Source organism: Pyrgilauda ruficollis, unplaced genomic scaffold (assembly GCF_017590135.1).
Source record: "Pyrgilauda ruficollis isolate IOZ18807 unplaced genomic scaffold, ASM1759013v1 scaffold45, whole genome shotgun sequence".
Taxonomy (NCBI): Eukaryota; Metazoa; Chordata; class Aves; order Passeriformes; family Passeridae; genus Pyrgilauda; species Pyrgilauda ruficollis.
The window spans coordinates 4,305,943-4,328,166 of NW_024526044.1; the positions used below are offsets into that span (position 1 = coordinate 4,305,943).

Consider the following 22,224-nt stretch of genomic DNA (forward strand, 5'->3'; position numbering starts at 1 on the left):
GAAATTAAGACTCAGAATTGTGACTTGCAGCAGTTTTTGGATTCCCAAATACAAAGCAGTAAATGAGTGACTATGGGGGCTCCAAAAGATTTTCCTCACTACCAAAGTGAGCTTTAAACAACCCTTGTTTGTCCCCTGGCAAATTCCTGACACCTGAGCTGAGGGTGAAACACAGAGGAGGAATTTAGGAGCTCCAGGAGGGCTCTCAGAAACACCTCAAGAGCATCACTCCCTCTGGTCCCCTGTATCACACAGCTTTTATCCAACAGCCACTCCAAAATTCCCTCCTTCCATTTGTTTTAAACCTTTTCACGAGTGGAAAACAAAACCCAGGGAAGTCCAATACATGCCTGGCTTTATTGCCTTAATAAACAATGCAGATATTCCAATCTTGATGCTTTACCAGCAATGTGAAGTCAGTGTTTTCCTGAATAAATAAATAACTGCAACAACCAAAATAAGAAAGTTCTTATTAAATATAAAGAACATTACAGGGAAGTAAAAAAACCCAAAAAAAACCAAACCAACAAAAAGAAAGGGATGGATTTTCTGTTCTCAAATATAATTGCAGTAATGTTATCAAAACATTTAATAACCTAAGGAAAAGTTGGGTGTTGTGTTTGGAAAAGCTTTAACTGTCCTCAGCCTCCAGATTGATGTTATTTCCAAACTTTGCATAGAGCTGAACTTTGAGGTCAGACAACACGCTCTGGATGGACTCCACTCGGGACTCCAGCGCTTCAATTTCCTCTTGTAAACTCCTCTGGAAAAGAAAAAAGAAATAAACATCAGTTCTGCACAACAAACTGAGCCAGGTTTGTCAGCACACAGAACCAACAGAGAGGTGCCTCTTTTCCAACTCATCCCCAGGTCTGGCTGCAGGATTTATTGCTGGAGTGCCTTGGGAGCGACTCAGATCCCAAATCCAGCAGAGATTCCAGCCTGTGAGAGCTCCAGAGGATGCACAGACCCCAGCCCAGTGCCCAGCACAGCCCAGCAGCTCCAGACCAACCTTGGCCTCCTCAAGCATCTCCTGAGTCTCCTCCAGGGAGTGACTGATGAAGACATCCCCAATCTGGTAGGGAATCAGGTGGGAGTCAGCATCATCCAGCAGCATGATGTCATCACAGGCATCCTCCAGGTTCTGCAGCTGCTTCTGTGGGCCAGGACACAGAAAGAGGCTCCCTGGGCACAGCCTGCCTTGGGACACACGGCCACAGCAGGATAAGGAGCCCAGAGAGGCTGGATTTTGGGAACAAATCCCACCCAGCACCGGCACACCCCAGAGATCAGGTTCACAGCTGGAATTCAGCAACTCAATCCAGCAGAAACTCCCAGTCAGCACTCATTATCTGTCATTAACACAATAATTAACTGTCCAGGCAAGGGCAATACAGCAGGCTTAAATGTCACTAATGTCTGATATTAGTGACACTTATTAATTAATCTGATATTTTACCATTTTCTACTTCCAAAGTATCAGAAACCTCATATCAGAACCCGAGCATTACATAAACTCACAGTAACTCACTGCTGCTAATTTCCTATGTTCCAGCTGAAAATCCAATGAAAAGCTCATGAGATCTGAAGCAAATATACCTTTTTCACTTCTATTTCTTCTTTCAGCTCTGTGATCCTGCTGGTGTTTCTTGCAAACTTGTTAATTTTCTGTTGATCTTCAAAGGTGACATTGACATCTTCTGCAGCCTGCGAGGAGGAGAGGTCAAAATGATGATTTCAGTTCTTACATTACCTTGAGTCTCCCTGCAAGGATACTCCTACAAAGTGATGGAAAATAATCTGAGAGCCACTACACTCTGCTTATGCACCTGGCTGCTCCAAGTGCCTCTTTGAGGACACCAGAAATACCCACATTTAGCTGGGTACATCCAATTAAAACTCTGGCCAACCGCAGAATCCTAAAGGAAAGGTTTCCTTGGTGCTGATGGCTGAACTGGACACCCTGCTCTGCTCTGCAGAGAGACGAGGAGATGTCAGAGATGAACAGGAGCAGTTAGTGACTGGCAAAGCAGAATGGCTTCGAACTGACAGAGAGGAGGGTTGGATGGGATATTGGGCAGGAATTGTTCCCTGGCACAGGTGCCCAGAGCAGCTGTGGCTGCCCAGGATCCCTGGCAGTGCCCAAGGCCAGGCTGGACAGGGCTGGAGCAGCCTGGGACAGTGGGAGGTGTCCCTGCCATGGCAGGGGTGGGATGATGGAACGAGATGAATTTTAAGCTCTTTTCCAACCCATGATGATGACGACTCCATAATTAACCACCCTCCCAGAGAATAAATTTCTCCTCACATCCACCGTGCCCCTGCCCTTGTTGTTTACCAGCAGAGGCTTCACAACGCCACCGACCCCGCGGGACAAGCGCAGTGCCAGAGCCCGGTGCCACAGCCCGATCCCAGAGCCCGGTGCCACAGCCCGATCCCAGAGCCCGGTGCCACAGCCCGATCCCAGAGCCCGGTGCCACAGCCCGATCCCAGAGCCCGGTGCCACAGCCCGATCCCAGAGCCCGGTGCCACAGCCCGATCCCAGAGCCCGGTGCCACAGCCCGATCCCAGAGCCCGGTGCCACAGCCCGATCCCAGAGCCCGGTGCCACAGCCCGATCCCAGAGCCCGGTGCCACAGCCCGATCCCAGAGCCCGGTGCCACAGCCCGATCCCAGAGCCCGATCCCAGCGCCCTCAGCTCCCCAGCGGCGGCCGCGCCGGGCCGGGCAGGGCTTGACCCGGCCGCGTCCGGGGCTGCGGGAGGTAGCGGGACACAGCGGCGCGGGGGGCAGCGGAGGATCGGGGAGGGATCGAACTCCTCCCGGAAGGGACCAAATCCTGCTCCAAAAGACCGAATCGCCCCCGGCCCGCTCCCCACTCACCGCCTTCTTCATGGTGGCGGCCATGTTGGCGCTGAACCATCCATGAGGGGCTGAACCATCCGCCCTCCGCGCAGAGGAGGACCAGCGGGCATGGGAAAAGAAAAAAGAGGAGGGAAAACTCCAGAAAACGGTCGGGACCCTGTGAAAATCGGGGATTATCTCTATTCGCACCGCTCGCAGCGCGTCGGGATGTCCCGAGCGGCCTCGGGGAACGGAATGACTGTGAAGGCACCCCCACGGCACTTGGTACGGCCCGATGGGAGGGGCGGGAGCGGCTTCGCGGCGCTGGTCCGCCAGGGGGAGCCCTGAGACGGGAATGGACGGGATCCGTGGGATGGGAGAGTGGGAGAGTGGGATAGAGGGATAATGGGATAGTGGGGGAGTGGGGGAGTGGGATAGAGGGGTAGTGGGATAGTGGGAGAGTGGGGGAGTGGGATAGAGGGATAGTGGGATAGAGGGGTAGTGGGGGAGTGGGATAGAGGGATAGTGGGATAGAGGGGTAGTGGGGGAGTGGGATAGAGGGATAGTGGGATAATGGGATAGTGGGATGGGATAATGGGATAGTGGGATTGTAGGATCCATGAGATAATGGGATAGTGGGATATTGGGATAGTGGGATTGTGGGACCCATGAGATAGTGGGATAGTGGGATAATGGGATAATGGGATAGTGGGATAATGGGATAATGGGATAATGGGATATTGGGATAGTGGGGAGCGGCTTCGGGGAGCTGGTCCGCCAGGGGGCGCCCTGAGACGGGAATGGACGGGATCCGTGGGATGGGAGAGTGGGAGAGTGGGATAGAGGGATAATGGGATAGTGGGGGAGTGGGGGAGTGGGATAGAGGGATAGTGGGATAATGGGATAGTGGGATGGGATAATGGGATAGTGGGATTGTAGGATCCATGAGATAATGGGATAGTGGGATATTGGGATAGTGGGATTGTGGGACCCATGAGATAGTGGGATAGTGGGATAATGGGATAATGGGATATTGGGATAGTGGGATAGTGGGATGCATGGGATGGGATATTGGGATAATGGGATATTGGGATATTGGGATCCATGGGATACAATATTGGGATAATGGGATAGTGTGATATTGGGATATTGGGATCCATAGGGTGGGATATTGGGATATTGGGATCCATGGGGTGGGATAATGGGATATTGGGATATTGGGTTGAGATGGGATGATGGGATGGGATGTTAGAATGGGATGGGATCCATGGGATGGGATGGGATCCATGGGATGGGATGGGATCCATGGGATGGGATAATGGGATGGAATCCATGGTGTGGGATGGGATAATGGGATGGGCTAATGGAATGGGATAACGGGATGTAATAACAGGGTGGGATGGGATAAGGGGATGTAATGACAGGATGGGATGGGATAAAGGGATGGGATGGGACAGGATACTTATTTCTATAATATTGCCTGAAATAAAATGATTTTTGTTTGGTTGGGGTTTTTTTTTTCAGTTCGAGGCTGCTCATTTCAAAACTCCTGTTCCAAACCAGTAGGAAAGACAGAATAATAAAAGATATTTTGGGTGGCCCTCAGGCTGATGTTACATTTTATTTTGGTGCATCACCATCATCACAGTGCCTTGTTTCCCACTGAGGGAAGAAGTGCATCACCAAATTTCTCCCCAGAGAACCACATTATTATTAACTTCTATAAAAACATAATCCCAGCTCTAAGCCTCTCTTTTCCTCAGAAAGCAAACTCTCATCCCTCTGGCCATGCTCGTGCTCTTCCCGAAGGATCCTGCTAGGAAAGGACACAGCTGAGCCCTGGTTATTTCCCTGGCTGCACTCTCTGCGCAGCACACGCAGCCAGAGCAATTTCCCTCAAGAGAAAAGGAGTGGATTTCACAAGAATCCGATGACTCCAAGGCTTTGAAAAGCAATCTCTTTTCACCCACACGCTCGGGCAAGCTCTGTGGGGTGAGCCTCGCCAAGAGTAACTCACTGCAGACCTCTCTTATGTAAATAAAAGTGAAAACAGCTCACGAGTGCAGCCAGCCCGCGAGGAGTGAGAGGAACCCGCTGAACCCAGTGCCCTCGCTCCTCTCCCAGTTGCATAAAGGACTTGCTCCTTCTTGCTCTGCTCCCTGTGCTGTTTGGCTTCCCCTTGCTGGGATCCCTTCCACGCCCTGCCCTCATCTCACGGCTCCTCTTGGGTTATTTGCAATTTTCTCCTGCCTTGCTGGAGCCCTCTGCAGCCCAGCTCGGTGGGGAAGAGCGTTCCCATGCTTCTGCTGCCAGATTTTTGGAGTTCCCAAACTCTTCTCCCCTTTCCCTGAAGCTCCACAGACCTTCCTCAGCCTTGGTGATCGTGGAACCCCCACACACCAACACGGTTTGTGAATTCCAGGTGCGCTGGGAATGGGGATGAAGTGGTTCACTTTGAACTTTGAGGTGGATGAAGGGGATCACTTGGAGCAAAAGCCACACAAATTTGTCCTGTTTCAGTTGTGCCAGCACAGTAAAGGAGGTGGCAGTGCTCTGACATTCCCAATATTTGGGATTTATTGTGGAGTGCAGTCCTTGTGCCTGCCCTTCTTGTACCAGCATTGCAGGGGGAATGGAGGGTAAAGAAAAAAATCCTTTTCTAAGGGTGTTCATCTTTCCCAAAAAAGACCTTAATGAGACAGCTCCTAATTATTTATATGGCAAATCCCCCAGTGAGGATCTTTTCATTATTTTGCAATCTGAGGGAAGGAAGGCAGACTTTCTCACCTTTCTACCCTCATTCTTTCAAAATACCTCGTGTTAGTCAAAAGCAACCTCACCATTTCACCATTCCAGCCTCCTCTACATTCACACCTATTCAATATTTGTTATTAAATTTCATTAGGTTCAGGGACAACCCCTACTAACCCTTCAAAGCTGGTCTGGGATGCTTCCAGGGATCCCTAAATACTTCTTCTTTTAAAAATAAATAAATACAAAAGCTTCCAGCCTCCTGTTCAAAGAGAAATATTCAGCCTGGACTGAATGGACTGTTGCACAAACCCTTCACCTCCCCTCCCTGCTCAGGCAGGGCAATATTGCTAAAAGAGACAAGAAACTGTAACACCCCAGCAAGTGACTCTAATTTCCAGAAAAAAAATGCAAAACCTGACAAGTCCTGAGAAATTCCAAGCTGACTGTCAGGGCATCTTGTCCTGGGGCTCGATTTCTTGCTCTGCTCTCACCATTTTCTCCCTGATTATCCCAGGCAAGCTCCTCTCTAGAGGATGCAGCGTGTGGAGCATTGCTTGCCCATCTAAAGCAGATAATAAATGTTTCTTCACCAAAAATATGGTCCAGTTTTTATTTTTTTTTAACCAAACTTTGCTTGGTTTAAGTCAAGAAACCTTTTCATTTTCTTGAACCACTGATTTAGAGGCTCCCTCAGAGTGTGGCAATGTTTATGGCTGAGGTGGGTATCTCCACGCAGGGCATGGCCAGCTGCAGGATTCCTGGGCTGCTGGAATTTGAGTTTTCATCCACTGCTGCTGTCATCTCGGAGAAGAGTAATCATCCAGAAGGTGAGATAAGAAGAGGAGTTTGGTGTTAAAAGCCAGTATTTGAGTGAAAATAGAATAAAGGTTTCTTTTTGCTTTCATTTCATGGTGAACATGGATAACTTGGAGATCTCAGTTTTCAAAGCCATTTCAGTTTCTCTTCTGGAGAACGGGAATTACTGTACTTTCCCAACAATATTTACAAGACTCAAATATCCTCAGCTGGAAAGAGAATTGAAGGAATTAACATGGAATTAAAGGTGTGTAAACAAACATGAGCAAACCCTGCAATAACAAGCAGAGCTTGCGAGTTGCAATCCATTTGCCTTCCCCACATTGTGAAATACCTTCCTGTGACACTCTCCCTGTTAATCTCCTCCTGTGGCACTTCAACACGTTGTATTAATTTAGAAAATTCAGAGATTTCACAAAAATTTTAAGGCCAAATTAGCAAAAATCTTTTCCCAAGCAGGAGAAAGAGCAGAGGCCAGGAGACAGGAATTGTGCAATATGTCACAGAGCAAACCTCCAGGAGTTACAGGCATTAAGAGTGAAAATCCACTCCCAACATAAAGCTGTTCCCCACTGAGGAGTTATTTTGGTGATATTTGATGTATTTGAAGTGAACTACATGAAAAACACTCAGGTCACTTTCCATGAGCTCCAAGGTTTTGATCTGGAAGTTCAGAAGTTGTTTTTAATGAGCTTCCCAAGCACACCTCAGTCCCTTAAATCCAGGGCAGGAGCTCTGAGTTTGATGGGATTTCCAATGTTTATTCAAATATGTTACAATTATTTCCAAAAAATTAGGACCAGAAATTGAATCAGCTCAGAAGGCACCTCTAAAATTTGGACTAATTAAATATTTAGTGGTGGAAAACTCTGAGCCAGCTGTGTGTACCTGCACAGCAGATCTTCCACAGAAGCATCCCACTGGCACATGGTTCTTCAAGGAATATTCTCTCCTGACATCCAAGAGAGCAGAAATCAAACCAAGAGCAAAAGAGAAGCACAGAAAAATCAGCTCTTCAGTTTTGATCTTCTGCTATTTCCTGGTCTTTGACCCAAAAATCCTCCTTGCCATAGTGGAGAAGTGAAGAGAGTTTTTAATTTTCCACTCCCAGCTGCCTTTTGCTGTTATATTGGAAAATATTGGGAAGTCTTGTGGATGGACACCTGTGGGATGGTGGTGACACCTTCACAGTTCAGGTGCCTCAGTGGGGGAAAACACCAAAAATTCAGCTCAGAAACACTTTTCCAGCTTTTGTCTTGGAACTGATGCCTTGTGCAGGCTGCCCTAGAGCAGAGGCTGGACAGAGCTACAGAATAAAGAAGGGATTGATTAAAAGGATCTCCTCCATGGATCCACCTTGGGCAGCACAAGCGCCCAGCCAGGGCTGCACCCAAGATGAACCCAAATGGTCCCAAAATGAACCCAAGATGAACCCAAATGGTCCCAAAATGAACCCAAGATGAACCCAAATGGGCCCAAAATGAACCCAAGATGACCCCAAATGGTCCCACAATGAACCCAAGATGAACCCAAATGGTCCCAAAATGCACGATGGTCACGGGGTCTCTCCCTGGGATCAGCTCTGCTCCATGTGCACATTGCAGTTCAGTGTCCAATTCCAGCTCAGCCCCTGCACTCCCATCCTGCTTGTTTTTCTCTCTCCAGCCCACGGGGTTTGTGCTCCTGGGCTGAGATTTGGATCATTTGTCCTTGGTGCCCAGCTGGAGCAGGAATTGTTTTGTCTCCCTGCTCTGTGCACAGAGCTCACCATCCCATAATATGAACCCAGACCCACACACTAAAGCAGCACAGAACCTGAAAAATAGAAAAGCCAAAACCTGAGACATAACCCTTGATAGGTTAACTGAAAATTAAAGCTTGGGTTTGAGATCTCTTAAAAAGGAGGGAAGAAGGGGAGGCTGCAAGCACCCTTGGACTTGCACTTGAGCAGGAACTGAGGAATCACTTTCTGTCCCAGCTCCCAGCACACCAACTTCCCTGCCAGGGACTTACAGCCACAGGAGTGAAACACAAGCCTTTCCATTCTGTCATTCAAAAAGAGCCTCAGAGAGAGAGGATTTCACATTAACAGGGTGGTTTCCTCCCCGTAGCTGTGAAGAACATGGAAAAATTGACCTGTGCCCAGTTTAGTCTTGACTTGCCTGTTCCAGACTCTTCAAAGACATGGTTTCACAGGCACGAAGCTGTGACCCTTCAAATGAGTTCATTCTCATTCTTTAAATAGGCAGAGTGCACAAATTGTCTCTTCTTGTCTGGTTTCTCAGAACTCATCACTGAATGGAGCCTGATCTGCCTACAAGGACAGGGAGATATGTTTCAGTAGCACTGCTTCAAAGCAAACAAATCACAGAATGGGATTGTGGTGTCCCCCCACAAAAAATACAAACCTTTGAACCAACTTTAACTTTAAAGCCTGACTGGGAAGTGCTCTGACCCTGTGGCCCACAAAGGATGATCCCATTGCAGGAAATCACCTGGGAAGGATGTACAGAACTCCCAGAAAAATTCTGCAATGTATTTTCTTTTCTGTGGTACATTTTCTCTCTGCTGATCACTGCTGCCTTGGTCTTTGCATTGTTATTAATTTGACTTTGAGATGTGTGCCTTTTTGTGTCAAATCCATCTTCTGATCATGCTCTGTCCAACACACCCAGAGTGTCTGCACACTCTGCTTCTGCCACCCCCTCACATGAAGGGGATTAGAGCCAAGTTACAAAAGGTACTTGGGAAAGAAGGGAAAAGGTAGTGTGGGGTGCAAGAAAATCAAATCCCCATTGTAGCCAAGCTGTCTTTCCTGGAAATCCTCTGGATTACAGGTAGCTCTGTCTTGCAGCAGGATCCAACTTTTCTCTTCTCTTCTCTTCTCTTCTCTTCTCTTCTCTTCTCTTCTCTTCTCTTCTCTTCTCTTCTCTTCTCTTCTCTTCTCTTCTCTTCTCTTCTCTTCTCTCCCTCCTTTACCTGTTCTTCCTCCTCTCAGCCAACTTTTCAAGCTTTTCAATGCAGTTTCTGATTAAAAGACTGGGTGGGATTCACTCATTTTTGTCAGGATTTAATGGCTAACAACACTCACAGTGAAGGGAATTTTGCCTTCCCCGGTGATGCCCACATGATCTTTTCTGGTTACTCAACCAGAGAGGGTAAGGGCAGTTCACACCCCACAACTTCTTGTTCCTCAGCTCCCTGCACTTTCTTATTCCGTCTTTTTAAAGTGCAAATGCTCCGGGAAAACTGAACTACTCTGCGCTCCGCAGGACGAACACCACAGCCCTCCGTGCTCACGCGGGTGCTCGGACTCTAAAACACGCATTAAAAAAAAGAAACAAAAGAAAGAAAAAAAAAGAACGAGAGAGCTACGAGACCGCTCGCACGAACGAAAGGCAAGGAGCGGAGCGGCTGCCCGCGGCGTGGCCACTGCTGCGTCCCCGGGGACCGATTCCCGCATCCCCGGATCCCCGCGGGTCCGATCCGCTCATTCCCAGACTCCAATGGGTCCGACCCACTCATCCCCGCATCCCGGCGGGTCCCACCCGCTCATTCCCAGACCCCAATGGCTCCGATCCGCCCATCCCCGGATCCCCGCGGGTCCGATCCGCTCATTCCCAGACCCCAATGGCTCCGATCCGCCCATCCCCGGATCCCCGCGGGTCCCACCCGCTCATTCCCAGACCCCAGTGGGTCCCACCCGCTCATCCCCGGATCCCAATGGGTCCCACCCGCTCATCCCCGGATCCCAATGGCTCCGATCCGCCCATCCCTGGATCCCAATGGGTCCGATCCGCTCATTCCCAGACCCCAGTGGGTCCCACCCGCTCATTCCCGGATCCCGGCGGGTCCCACCCGCTCATCCCCGGATCCCAGCGGGTCCCATCCACTCATCCCCGCGCTCCCAGCGGGTCCCACCCGCTCATCCCCGGATCCCAGCAGGCGGAGGCGCTGGCACGGTGCCTTCCCTGCCCCGCCTGAACCCTTTCATGACCCGCCTGCCCCGCGGGCTCGGCGGGCAGGGCCGGGGCAGCCGCCCCACCTCACCCCACCCAGGGCTCCCATTGGCGCGGATGAAAGTCCAGCACCTCGGGCTGCTATAAATGCACCTATTTGCGCCCGGGGGCCGGCACCGCGGCCATGGCAGGCTGCAGCATCCTCCTCCTCCTCCTCCGCCGGCGGCTCCCCGCCCGCACCTGCGGCCGCGCCGCGTCCTCGCTGAGCGCTCTGCGGCCGGCGGAGACGCTGCCCGGGCCGCCCAGCTGGCCGCTGATGGGCAGCCTGCCCGACGTGCTCTGGAAGGGGGGGCTCAAGAGGCAGCACGAGACCCTGGTGAGGCGGCGGGGATGGGATGAGGATGAGGATGGTGATGGGGATGGGATGAGGATGCCGCGCCGGGGAGCGCCCCGCACTCACGGCGCGTTTTTCGCTGCTCCCCAGGCTCAGTACCACCGCAGGTTCGGGAAGATTTTCCGCATGAAGCTGGGCGCCTTCGACTCGGTGCACATCGCGGCGCCCTGCCTGCTGGAGGCTCTGTACCGCCGCGAGAGCGCCTGCCCGCAGCGCCTCGAGATCAAGCCCTGGAAAGCCTATCGCGACTATCGCGACGAGGCCTACGGGCTGCTCATCCTGTGAGTGGGACACGCAGCATCCCGGGGGTGCCCGGGGGATGCTGCGGGGCTGCCGGTGCCCCGGGCGATGCTGCGGGGCTGCCGGTGCCCGGGGGATGCTGTGGAGCGCGGCCGCCCCCAGCGCGGCTCCGCGGGGACCGGGGGTCCCGGGCTGCCCCCCGAGCGTGGCTGGGGCTCGTCCTCGCCCCCGGGGATCCCCCGGCTGTGCCGCCGGTGCCCCCGGAGATCCCCCTGTTGAGCCTCCGGTGCGGTGGAGCATCAGTAGTGCGAGTTTGGGGTTTTTTTTCTGTTTTCATTCTTCTTTTCGCTCTCCAACCTCGCTGTCGTTGTTTCAATCAGGGAGGGGAAGGACTGGCAGAGGGTAAGAAGTGCCTTTCAGAAGAAATTGATGAAGCCCCGGGAAGTTGTGAAACTGGACACGACCATCAATGAGGTACCCTGCTCCGAGAAATCCTTCCTCTCTCTGCTCCCCTGCAAGCCTGGGGAGTTAAAGCAGATCCGGTTTATCTGGACAGCTTTATTTACTCCACAGTGATAAACCACGAGCTCAGACCCAGAACATTCAGGGAATAACAAGTACAAACTGATTGCCATGGTCTGAGACCGTCTCCACAGTAAAACAGGATTATTCCATAAGGATAGAGGCTCCTGTAAAGAGCTTTTCCCTGCTTTTCCTGCACGCAGTAATTTTTGCCTTTACCCCTTCATTCTTCTGCTCCTCCCCTCAGGGAACACCTCTGTCCTTAACCTCTGTGCTCCTGAGGGAGGCTGAGGAGCATCTGTGATAAACACCTTAATCCCCAGTTGTGAAACCCCGGAGTGAGGGATTGCATCCCTGCGAGGGCAGCACAGTTCATCGAGGGCAGCACAGTTCATCGAGAGCTGTGTCAAATCCAAACACTTGTTCACACTGGGGGAAGTTGAATCTTGTTCAAAGAACAGGGAACAAAAGGATTCCTCTCACGCAAGATTGTTATCTGCTTAAAAGGCAGTTGAAATGCTGAATTACACCGGATTTTTATTAGTTGATGTCATTTTCTTCCCTTCTTTTCTCACTCTTCTCTCCACCATTTAGGTCCTGGAGGACTTTATGCACAGAATAGATGAAATTTGTGACCACAATGGCCAGATGGAAGATGTCTATTCAGAGTTCAACAAATGGTCTTTTGAAAGTGAGTTGGGTTTTGCCTGAGCGTGGTGCACCTGCCAGGGCATTGCAGTTAAAATATGATCAGCACAAAATATGTGCTCATTATTTCCAAACTCTCAGCTATAATATCATGGAGAGAGTTGCAGAACAGCCAGGGACTGTCAGTGCAAAATTCAGCAGCACAAATATGAATTTCTGCCTAGCTCCCTGCATGGCTTATAAAAAATTCAAACATTCCAACGATTTATAAATAAAAAAAATGGGGGGTTATGGTTCATTCATCTAGAGTGGGATCAGATAACACACAGCCTTTTTTGTCCATCTGATATTTGTTAGCTATCAGCAGGATCAATGAAATATTCCAATAACAGCGTGTTGGCAAAGCCTGGAAAATCCCATTTTCAGTGTTTACACTGGGATTGAGAAGGGCTGGAATGAGTTACCAAGACAGAGCCTCATCCTTAGGAACCTTTCAGAGCTCACTGAGGAATGTGCCAGGAATGCCACAGGGCAGAAAGTGGCTCAGTGACTCCCAAAAAAAGGGATGGTTGAGTGCAGTGACTGATGCAGCCCTGCCAGACCCAGCTGCCCTTGGCTGGCTCCTCTCAGCAGCCTCTGGGCTGAGCTCCTCAAAGTGGTTTTTTTTGGTTTTTTTTTCCACTGTCAGTGGTGATGGCTCCTTTTGGAAAGGGAGAAATAGGAAGTGACAGTTTGAAAAGAAAGAGGGGAAAAGCAGACAAGTGGAAAAGGTGGAAAGTGGTGGAGTGTGGGATGCTGCCGCGCTTGCGCTGGTTCAGGCTGTGGGAAGGAGTGGGGAATGCTGTGGGAGGTGGCTCCTCATTCTCCTGCCGCTCCGTTTTCTTCAGTAAAATCACCAAACATGAGCCAAATATGCAGTTCTGCTGCTGGTGAGGGGATCAGTGGCACTCCTAATTTGTGCAGGAACGTTGCTGTAAGAGCCCCAAAGCTGGACACCCTCGCTGGGGTCGGGGCAAACAAGCAGGAGGTGTTTTAGCAGTGCTGCTCTGCCAGGTCTGCATCAAGGAACACTTTCAGAAGGCTCACCCAAGCCATTCCTTGGTGATAAATGATGCATCCCACACGGCCTTTTGTTTATAAATTTAATTATAATATTGCCTAACAACAGGTATCTGCCTGGTGCTGTATGGGAAGAGGTTTGGCCTCCTGCAGCAGGACGTAGAAGAAGAAAGTCTGAACTTCATCAAGGCTGTAAAAACGGTATGGAAGGGTCTCTCCTGGGGCTGTGGTGATTTTTTTACCCCTGCTGTTAATGAGAGGCAGCAATTTAAAGGAGTCAGCTGGAAAAAGCAGCTCAGGCTTCTGTACCCAACAGGTGCCCAGCCAATCCTGAACTTCTGCCTCCTTTATGCAATGCCTCAGTGTGTTGTAATAAGACAGGACTCAGTTTCTCCATGCAGGAAAAGCCCCTTTTAATTCACATTTTTATACAGTTTTCACAGACCTTGTGTACAACTTTAATTGGTTAGGAGCTTTCTTGCCAATCACTCTGTTGGTTAGTAAAAGGTATTTCACTTGTCCATCAGATCTCTCTTGAATTGTTCACATATTTTCTTCACTGATTCTCATGAAACAGATCCCTGGTTATTACAGGTGCACTTATTTTTCTCTCCAGGAATAATTAATTGTTGTGTTAATGAACTCTCCTTTCTCAAGCTGTTCTCACACAGGGACTTGCAACCTATTGTTAGCTTAGCTGAGGTAGCTAAGATAATCCATGTTTTATAAGATTTTTTTACAACACCTTCTACCTGCCTGCACCATCAGTGTGACAGGGGAAGTGCTGAGTGGCCCTGAGGGCAGCTGGAAGGAGAATTGTCAGCTTGGCTGGTGACTCTGCTCCTCTGTGCTGCACCTGCAGGGTGGCACTGTGGGGTTCTGCACATCCCTGGCTTTGGGGTCAGAGCTGCTTTGGGTTCTGGGGTCCAAACCTGCCTCATTCAGCCACGGGGTCAGAGCTGCTTTGGGGTCCAAACCTGCCTCATTCAGTCACGGGGTCAGAGCTGCTTTGGGTTCTGGGTCCAAACCTGCCTTAATCAGTGATGGGGTCAGAGCTGCTTTGGGTTCTGGGTCCAAACCTGCCTCATTCAGCCATGGGGTCAGAGCTGCTCTGGGGTCCAAACCTGCCTCATTCAGTCATCACACACAGGCAGCCAGCCCTGCCTTGGTTTTTAGCCCATCTGTTATCAAGGGAGAGGGAGGCACTGCCAAAAAATGCCTTGTCCCACTCCCAACAGGTGCCTAAAATCCACAGGATGCATTCCTTACTGAGAACACTCCTGGCTGCCTCTAATTTTTACCTGGATCTGCCCTGAGTAGACTGAGACCCATCCTCTCTGTCCAGGATGGAAATTCCACCAGAATTTTGCCTTCCTGAAAATCTCCCTCTACTTCCCAGCCTGGTGTTGCTCAGGGACTGCAAGGAGAAGGATGAAAAGAGATTAAAGAGAGGTTTTCCCCCACAGATGATGGCCACTTTCGGGATGATGATGGTGACCCCTGTGGAGCTGCACAAGGGGCTCAACACCAAAGTCTGGCAAGCTCACACCAAAGCATGGGATGATATATTTAAAACAGGTCATTATTTAACCCCTAATTATCTCCTTTCTCTTTATCTCTGTCTTCTCCTTGCTGGAATTGATTTTTTTCCATACTTGCTGCTGTTAATCCCTGCCCTCAGCATGGATTAAACCACATTTGCTGTACCAAAACAGGGATTTATTCCCATGTGGGAGCAGTTTTTAGTGGCTAACACCCAGGCTGTGGGGCAATATCCAATTCCCAGGGGAATGCCAGGATTCTGGGAGCCAGCAGTGCCATGGCACCACTTTAATCTGTCCTAAAAGGAAATTAAAAATGGATAATCTCTTTAAAGGCAAGGTTATAAATGAAAAGGGACTTTCCTCAAGGACTCATTTTCTTGAGAAACAAGAATTGTGCATGCAGCAAAAACCTGTTTGCTAAAAAAAAGACATTACATCTTTTCTGAACAACCTGTAACATAGTTGTAAATCTTAAACCCAGAAGTAATTTAAATAATAAGGTGCAGTTTGGCTTTTTGACAACATTTCTGACTACTTAAAATGAGTTGGCCTTCCAAGTTTAAAAATTACTCAAACTCCAGATGTGAAGTTGAGTTTGTATTTTTAATACTTTAAATTTTCATTGATTTAAACAGTGAGAGGCATAACTAAAGGCTGAGAGAGCTTTTGGAGGGTTGTAACACTGAGATATTTCCCTTGGGTATTTGAGTCCCAAGGCTTTTTATCCTGCCAGCCCTCACTCACTCATTTTATTGCTTCTTGGTTTATGGGCTTTAGAAAAGACACTTTAAACAAGTTTTGCTCAGAAAAACCAGTTTGACACCTTCACTTAAAATGAATAATTCCTTACAGGAACTGGTTTTAACACCTGGGATACTCACGAGCAAAACCTGTTTCTTTTTATTTAAAAAAAACCCCAGCATGTCAAAATTTGGCATCTCGTTGTGCCTTCCCCTGGTAAATCCAAGGTTTACATTTCCCCTCGGGGGTGCTGGGTGCTAAATCCCTTTGATTTTTTAACACCTTGATCCCCTTTGAAAGCCCCAGGTAATAAATTTTACACACTTGTGTTTCTGTTTGCCGAATATTTCCCCCAACGTGTCACTGATTTCCTCCCCTAATTTAAGAGAATAGAATTCCTAAGAGCTCCTCCTCTTGAAAAGTGATTTTTGGGACTGAGTTTCTTTGAAAAGTGACAGCGCCATCCTTTATTCACCATAAATACCCTCATTATTTACCCACTGCTTGCCAACAGAGCACAGCTTGGCCCTTCTTTAAAACCCCGTGTGAGAAATGTGGCTTTGCTGCTGTTTCTATGGGGTTTTGAGTGATTTTCCATCATTCCTGCCCTCCTCAGCCAAGCACTCCATCGACAGCCGGCTGCAGAAGCACTGTGCCAGCCCCCAGGGGGATTTTCTGTGTGACATCTACTCGGGGGGACAGCTGTCCAGGAAGGAGCTGTACGCTGCCATCGCGGAGCTGCAGATCGCCGGCGTGGAGACGGTAACCGTGTGCCAGGGTTTAAACCCCCCGGTCCCTCTTGGGGTTCACATCCCCCCCAAATTCCCTCCTTGGGGTTTACATCCCCCCCCAGTTCCCTCCTTGGGGTTCAGATCACCCCAACTCCCTCCTTAGCTGCAGATCGCCGGCATGGAGATGGTAACTGATGTGACAAGGGTTCACATCCCCCCCAAATTCCCTCCTTGGGGTTCACATCCCCCCCAAATTCCCTCCTTGGGGTTCACATCCCCCCCAAATTCCCTCCTTGGGGTTTAAATTCCCCCAGTTCCCTCCTTAGCTGCAGATCACCGGCGTGGAGACTGTAACCCATGTGCCAAGGGTTTAAACCCCCCGGTCACTCCTTGGGGTTTAAATCCCCCCCAGTTCCCTCCTTGGCGTTCAGATCACCAGTGTGGAGATGGTAACTGATGTGCCAAGGGTTCACATCCCCCCCAGTTCCCTCCTTGGGGTTCACATCCCCCCAGTTCCCTCCTTAGGGTTTAAATTCCTTCCAATTCCCTCCTTAGCTGCAGATCATCAGCAGGAAGATGTAACCCGTGTGCCAAGGGTTTAAATCCCCCCCAATTCCATCCTTGGGGCTTAAATCCCCCCCAAATTCCCTCCTTGGGGTTCACATCCCCCTCAGTTCCCTCCTTGGGGTTCACATCACCCCAGTTCCCTCCTTGGGGTTCACATCCCCCCCAGTTCCCTCCTTGGGGTTCTCATCCCCCCAGTTCCCTCCTTGGAGTTCAGATCCCCCCAGTTCCCTCCTTGGGGTTCAGATCACCCCAGTTCCCTTCTTGGGGTTCAGATCACCCCAATTCCCTCCTTGGGGTTTAAATTCCTTCCAATTTCCTCCTTAAGGTTTAAATTCCCTCCAATTCCCTCCTTAGCTGCAGATCATTGAGGTGGAGATGGTAACTGGTGTGCCAAGGGTTTAAATCCCCCCAGTTCCCTCCTTGGGGTTCAGACCCCCCAATTCCCTCCTTGGGGTTTAAATTCCCCCAATTGCCTCCTTAGCTGCAGATCATTGAGGTGGAGACAGTAACTGGTGTGCCAAGGGTTTAATTTCCCCCAGTTCCCTCCTTAGCTGCAGATCACTGAGGTAGAGACAATAAAGCTGATTTTCCAAGGGTTTCAAATCATCCCAGTTCCCCCCTTCCTTCCACAACCTGACCACCAGCACACCTGGAAGTGAGTTAATCCTGAAGTGGCTTCAGTGGCCCAAGTGCAAATGGAATTTTGCCTGAAATCCCCAGATTTTAACACTAAATCCCCGGATTTTTGCCTGAAATCCCCAGATTTTTAATTCTGCAGGACAGTTGGGACTGCTTATAACCCTTCAGGCTGTCAAAATTCCATAAAGCTGTGCCCAGCCAGAAACGTTGCTTTGAATTTTGGACAAATTCTTCCTTCTGTGCCTACAAAAGGAGGGCTTCACCTTTCTTTTTGCTTTGTTCCAGACAGCCAACAGTTTGCTGTGGGCTCTGTACAACCTCTCCCGCAATCCACACGTCCAGCAGAAGCTTTTCCAGGAAATCCAGAGAGTTTTGGCTGCTCAGAAGAGCCCGAGTGCTGAGAGCCTGAGGAGCATGCCCTACCTAAAAGCCTGTCTGAAAGAATCCATGAGGTAAAATCCCCAAATCCTTCAAAACAATCACCAAGTGTTTCACCAGCTCCTTCGCACAAGGGAGAGAGAATTTTCCAGCGCACAGAATTTTGTGCATCTTGCTGTTGGAGGGAGAATAGAGAGATAAAAGAAGGGAAATTGCTGGGAATTTAACCCACTGTTCTCTTTCCCTGCAGATTAACCCCATCAGTGCCTTTCACCACCCGCACCATCGACACAGAAATGGTGCTGGGAAATTACATGCTGCCCAAAGGGGTAAGGCAATTAATTCTGTTTATTGGGATGGTTTTTAATTTATTAATTGCCCTTCAAACCACAGAAGTTGCTCGTATTTCCGTTTCAAACTGGCTTTGCCAAAGTCCCAGCCCCAGGACAAGGAATGAGGGATTCACCCCAAGGATTCCCATAAACACAACCCACACTGCCTGCACTGCACTTGGACTTAAGCAGAAATATTTGCCTGAAATAATTTTGATGAGCTATTCCAGCTTTTTTTTTTTTCAAATTTTCCCATGATTCTCTGAGGAAACCACGACCTTTTCTACGTTCCAGTTGATTTTTTGGGAATTCCATGACCTCTCCTGAGGAAGCTGCTGTGCTGTGAAAAACACATTCACTTTCTTGTGAAAATTTAAAAAGTTTAATAAAGGACAATAGGAGACAAGGACTATAGAGTAAAGGTTGTTGTGGTTGGGTGTATCTTGGTACTTAGCTAAGAGTACACTTGTTTTTTGGAAACACTTTTTATATACTATTTCCATGACATTAGTTTGTTGCATATTCATAAACAATCATGCATAGTAAACTTCTTCTTTAAACTAGCTTACATATTTTAAGAACTGTTTGGTGTGGCTCTTGTTTGGTTTTACTTTTTCAGAGCACGAGTATTCTTTTGGTTGTGGTTTTTCAGCTATTTTTATTACTTTTATTTTATTACTTTTAGGTTTTGGGCTTTGGTCCACACAGTTTTCAGCTGTGAGAGTTGATAGTTGGTACCTTCATATGCTCATTGGATGTTATTTTATTTAAGTAGGAATTTAACACAAACACACTTAGATCAGCTATTTCACTACTATGTCCAAGCTTAATTAACAACGGAAATAAAAGCTGTATCTTTATAACAAAGCCACTTTAACCTCACACTTACAGAATCCATGTCAATATTTGCCAAAAGCCAGGATAATGATAAGTATCTGCCACGTGCCATGATTCCCCATCCCGGAGCCGCTTCCCTGGGGAGCTGGGGGTGGCTTTGTGACCTGGCTCTCTGTCCCGCCTCGCTGCAGACCGTGCTGATGATCAACAGCCACGCCCTGGGCTGCAGCGAGGACTACTTCAGGGGCTGGCCCGAGTTCAGGCCCGAGCGCTGGCTGCACAAGGGCTCCATCCATCCCTTCTCCCACGTCCCCTTCGGCGTCGGCAGGAGGATGTGCGTGGGGCGCCGCGTGGCCGAGCTGCAGCTGCACCTGGCCCTCTGCTGGGTGAGCACCCCACCAAGGGAACTGGGGGGGTCAGGGTCCCCAGGAGGAGGCGAGGGATGAGAACCTGATTTTAGCTTCTCAGGAGGCTGATATATTATATCTTCTATATTTTATATTATATATTTTATATTGTATTGTATTTTATATTATATTAAAATAATGCTAGACTAGAGCTATACTAAACTGTATAGAAAGGATACGTCAGAAGGCTTAACGAGAATGATAAAGAAAACCTGTGACTGACTCAGAGTCCGACACAGCTGGCTGTGATTGGTCATTAAGAAAAGCAATTTACATGGAACCAATCAAAGATGCACCTGTTGGTAAACAACTTCTAGACTGCATTCCAAAGCAACCAGATAATTGCTGTTTTCACTCTTTTCTGAGGCTTCTCAGCTGCCCAGGAGAAGAAATCCTGGTGAAGGGATTTTTCAGAAAATAGCACAGTGCCAGGGGGGTTTGTCCTCCAGCTGAGCAGAGGCAGAGCCCAGCACGCTGATCGTGGCTGCAGCTCGCCCCACAGAGAGCAGCAGGCACAACCTTCCCAAGGATTCTTCCTGGGGAAGGCAGGGAGACAGCTCAGAGAGAGAAGAGAAAACAATTCCTGTCTCTACTCGCTGCTCCTGTTGTTTGGCACGTGCGGAACGTGCTATGGAGATTGTTTAATGAGAGGGATTGTTAACTGGACTCTGGTGATGGTTGTTTGGATTGACTGGCCAGTTTGGATTGATTGGCCATGGACTCTGGTGATGGTTGTTTGGATTGACTGGCCAATTCAAATTGGCCAGGTTTGATTGACCAGGTCAAAGCTGTGCTGTGACTGTCCGAAAGGGTCACGGGTTTTTCTTTGGTATGATATCATATGGTTTTAGTATAGTATAGTGTAATATAGCATAGCTTAATAAAGCAACTGTTCAGCCTCCTGAGTCATGGAGTGGGAGCAGGTTATTCCCAGGCTGGGGGATGCCCTGCATCCAGAGGGGTGATTCACTGGCAGGATGTGTCCTTGCAGCTGATCCGCCGGTACCGCGTGGTGGCCACGGACCGGGCGCCGCTGGAGACGCTGCACTCGGGGATCCTCATCCCCAGCAGGGCCCTGCCCATCGCCTTCCAGCCACGAGCAGGTCTGGAACCACACACCTGTGCTCTGCTTGGGCACAAAAACACACACCTGTGCTCTGTTTGTGCACAAAACCACAAACTTGTGTTCCTGCACACCGCGGGCTCTGCTGGGAGCTGGGCTGGGATTTCTGTGCCAATGGGAGGGTAAAGCTGATGCTTCTCTGCTCTTCATTCTCACAGGGCCACAGCCCTCCTGATCTCTATTTTAACAAATTAATGCTGTCCCAGCTCAGTGTTTTATCAGGAAAGGTCCTGTCTTTCGCACGGCTCATGGCTCTGGAGTCAATTTTATATCCACATTTTCTGTGTGATGCAGCTCAAAAAGGGGGAAATCAACATATACCCACTGCTGCAGAAAAGAACAGCCAGGGTTTGTTAGAACTCCTCCACTGGAAAAAAACATTTGATCTTGAGCATCAATTTGCAGATTGAATAGAAGATGCCTTAGTGAAGGAACTGCTCACTGCAGAGTTTAGATCTATTTGTAAATAGCCATGCAGTGTTCCAACTTAAATATTTTGAATGTAAAATTTTCTCTCTCACAAGTTTACACAAACGAGCTAACAAAATAATTTACTTGTGCAACAACCTGAATTGAGAAAACAAATCTCTGATCTAGAATGAAATCCTCCAATTAGAAATCCAGGACATTTCAGTGCTGTGGAAGAGATTTTTTTGCCAGCCAACACCACAGGAAAAAAAAAAATCTCCTAATATAATCTGAATATTCACTCCTTTAACTGAAGTCTGTTCAGTGCTGTTTGCTTTGACATAATCACTACAATAAAGATTCTTTTTTTGCTCAATACAGGTTGCAAAAAATAAAGGACAGCCCTGCTGCTGCTGCCTCCTCTTGAAAGAGAGACATCAGCTGTGGGAGTCAAAGCTCCAGGGAAGAACTGCACCACATCCCTTGAGCAACTGCTGGGCCAGGAACAGCACCAGCAAAAGCTCCCAGACTCTTTTATTGAGAAAAATGTGCTTAAAAGGAGAGGAAAATACCAAGTGCTTTCCTAGAGCTGTGGAAATCCAGGGATTTAGTGCAGCTGAGGGACTGTGCAGGACGAGGAGCCCTGGGGGGTGTTGAGCAGCCCAGTTTGGGGAGAGCTGCCTCCAGTTTGGGACCAGTCAGGGCTGGGGTGGCCCTGGGAGCTCAGAGGGGGAGAGGAAACTGCCTCAGTCCTTCTCAAATTACCAGAGGAGGGAGTTGGGAGTCTGGAAAAAGGCTAAAACAGGGCTGGGAAATTGGGATCATGAAAGAAATCGATTTCCTTGGCGTTCTTCACTGCCTGGGTAGGAGGGGAACAGGCACAAATGCACCTGGCAGGATTTATGGCTTGCTTTGAGCAGTTGCAAGCCCGTGCCTGACACAGCCTCTGCTCTTCCCCATGGATTTCCATCCCTCAGCTCCTGCACTACCCATTTTATCCCACTTTTATTGTAAAAGCTTCGTGGTCTTTCATTGCATGAGAAGAAATGGAACCACTGGAATCCTATGGGTTCTGCCTCTGCAGGATGATGATGATCCTAACAGGATACTTACATGAGATGAACACAAAATTATGCTTCCAAGAACAATTCCACAGGAAACAAGGACCCTAAACATTTCCAGGGGGTTTATTTCTTGTGGATACTGCAATATCTAAAGGTTCAAACTGTCACTGCCCTCCATGCAATACTGGATTTTGGCTGTTATGGTCGCTGGTTTTACAC

General features: G+C 49.0%; 2 protein-coding genes across 2 annotated transcripts; one reads left to right on the top strand and one right to left on the bottom strand.

The window, feature by feature from the left end:
- Positions 1-338: 338 nt before the first annotated feature.
- On the bottom strand, positions 339-3,020 carry PFDN4 (prefoldin subunit 4). Its single transcript, XM_041478441.1, has 4 exons — positions 2,882-3,020; positions 1,600-1,707; positions 1,013-1,156; positions 339-763 (listed from the first exon to the last, which is right to left on the bottom strand). The coding sequence occupies exons 1-4, from the start codon at positions 2,903-2,905 to the stop codon at positions 632-634; spliced, it is 408 nt and encodes a 135-aa protein (XP_041334375.1). The 5' UTR covers positions 2,906-3,020; the 3' UTR covers positions 339-631.
- Positions 3,021-10,555: 7,535 nt separating this feature from the next.
- LOC121359459 (1,25-dihydroxyvitamin D(3) 24-hydroxylase, mitochondrial) lies at positions 10,556-20,708 on the top strand. Its single transcript, XM_041478405.1, has 12 exons — positions 10,556-10,747; positions 10,856-11,046; positions 11,386-11,479; positions 12,122-12,218; positions 13,344-13,435; positions 14,701-14,812; positions 16,136-16,281; positions 17,742-17,908; positions 18,085-18,163; positions 19,195-19,389; positions 20,402-20,513; positions 20,692-20,708. The coding sequence occupies exons 1-12, from the start codon at positions 10,556-10,558 to the stop codon at positions 20,706-20,708; spliced, it is 1,494 nt and encodes a 497-aa protein (XP_041334339.1).
- The last annotated feature ends 1,516 nt before the right edge of the window (positions 20,709-22,224 follow it).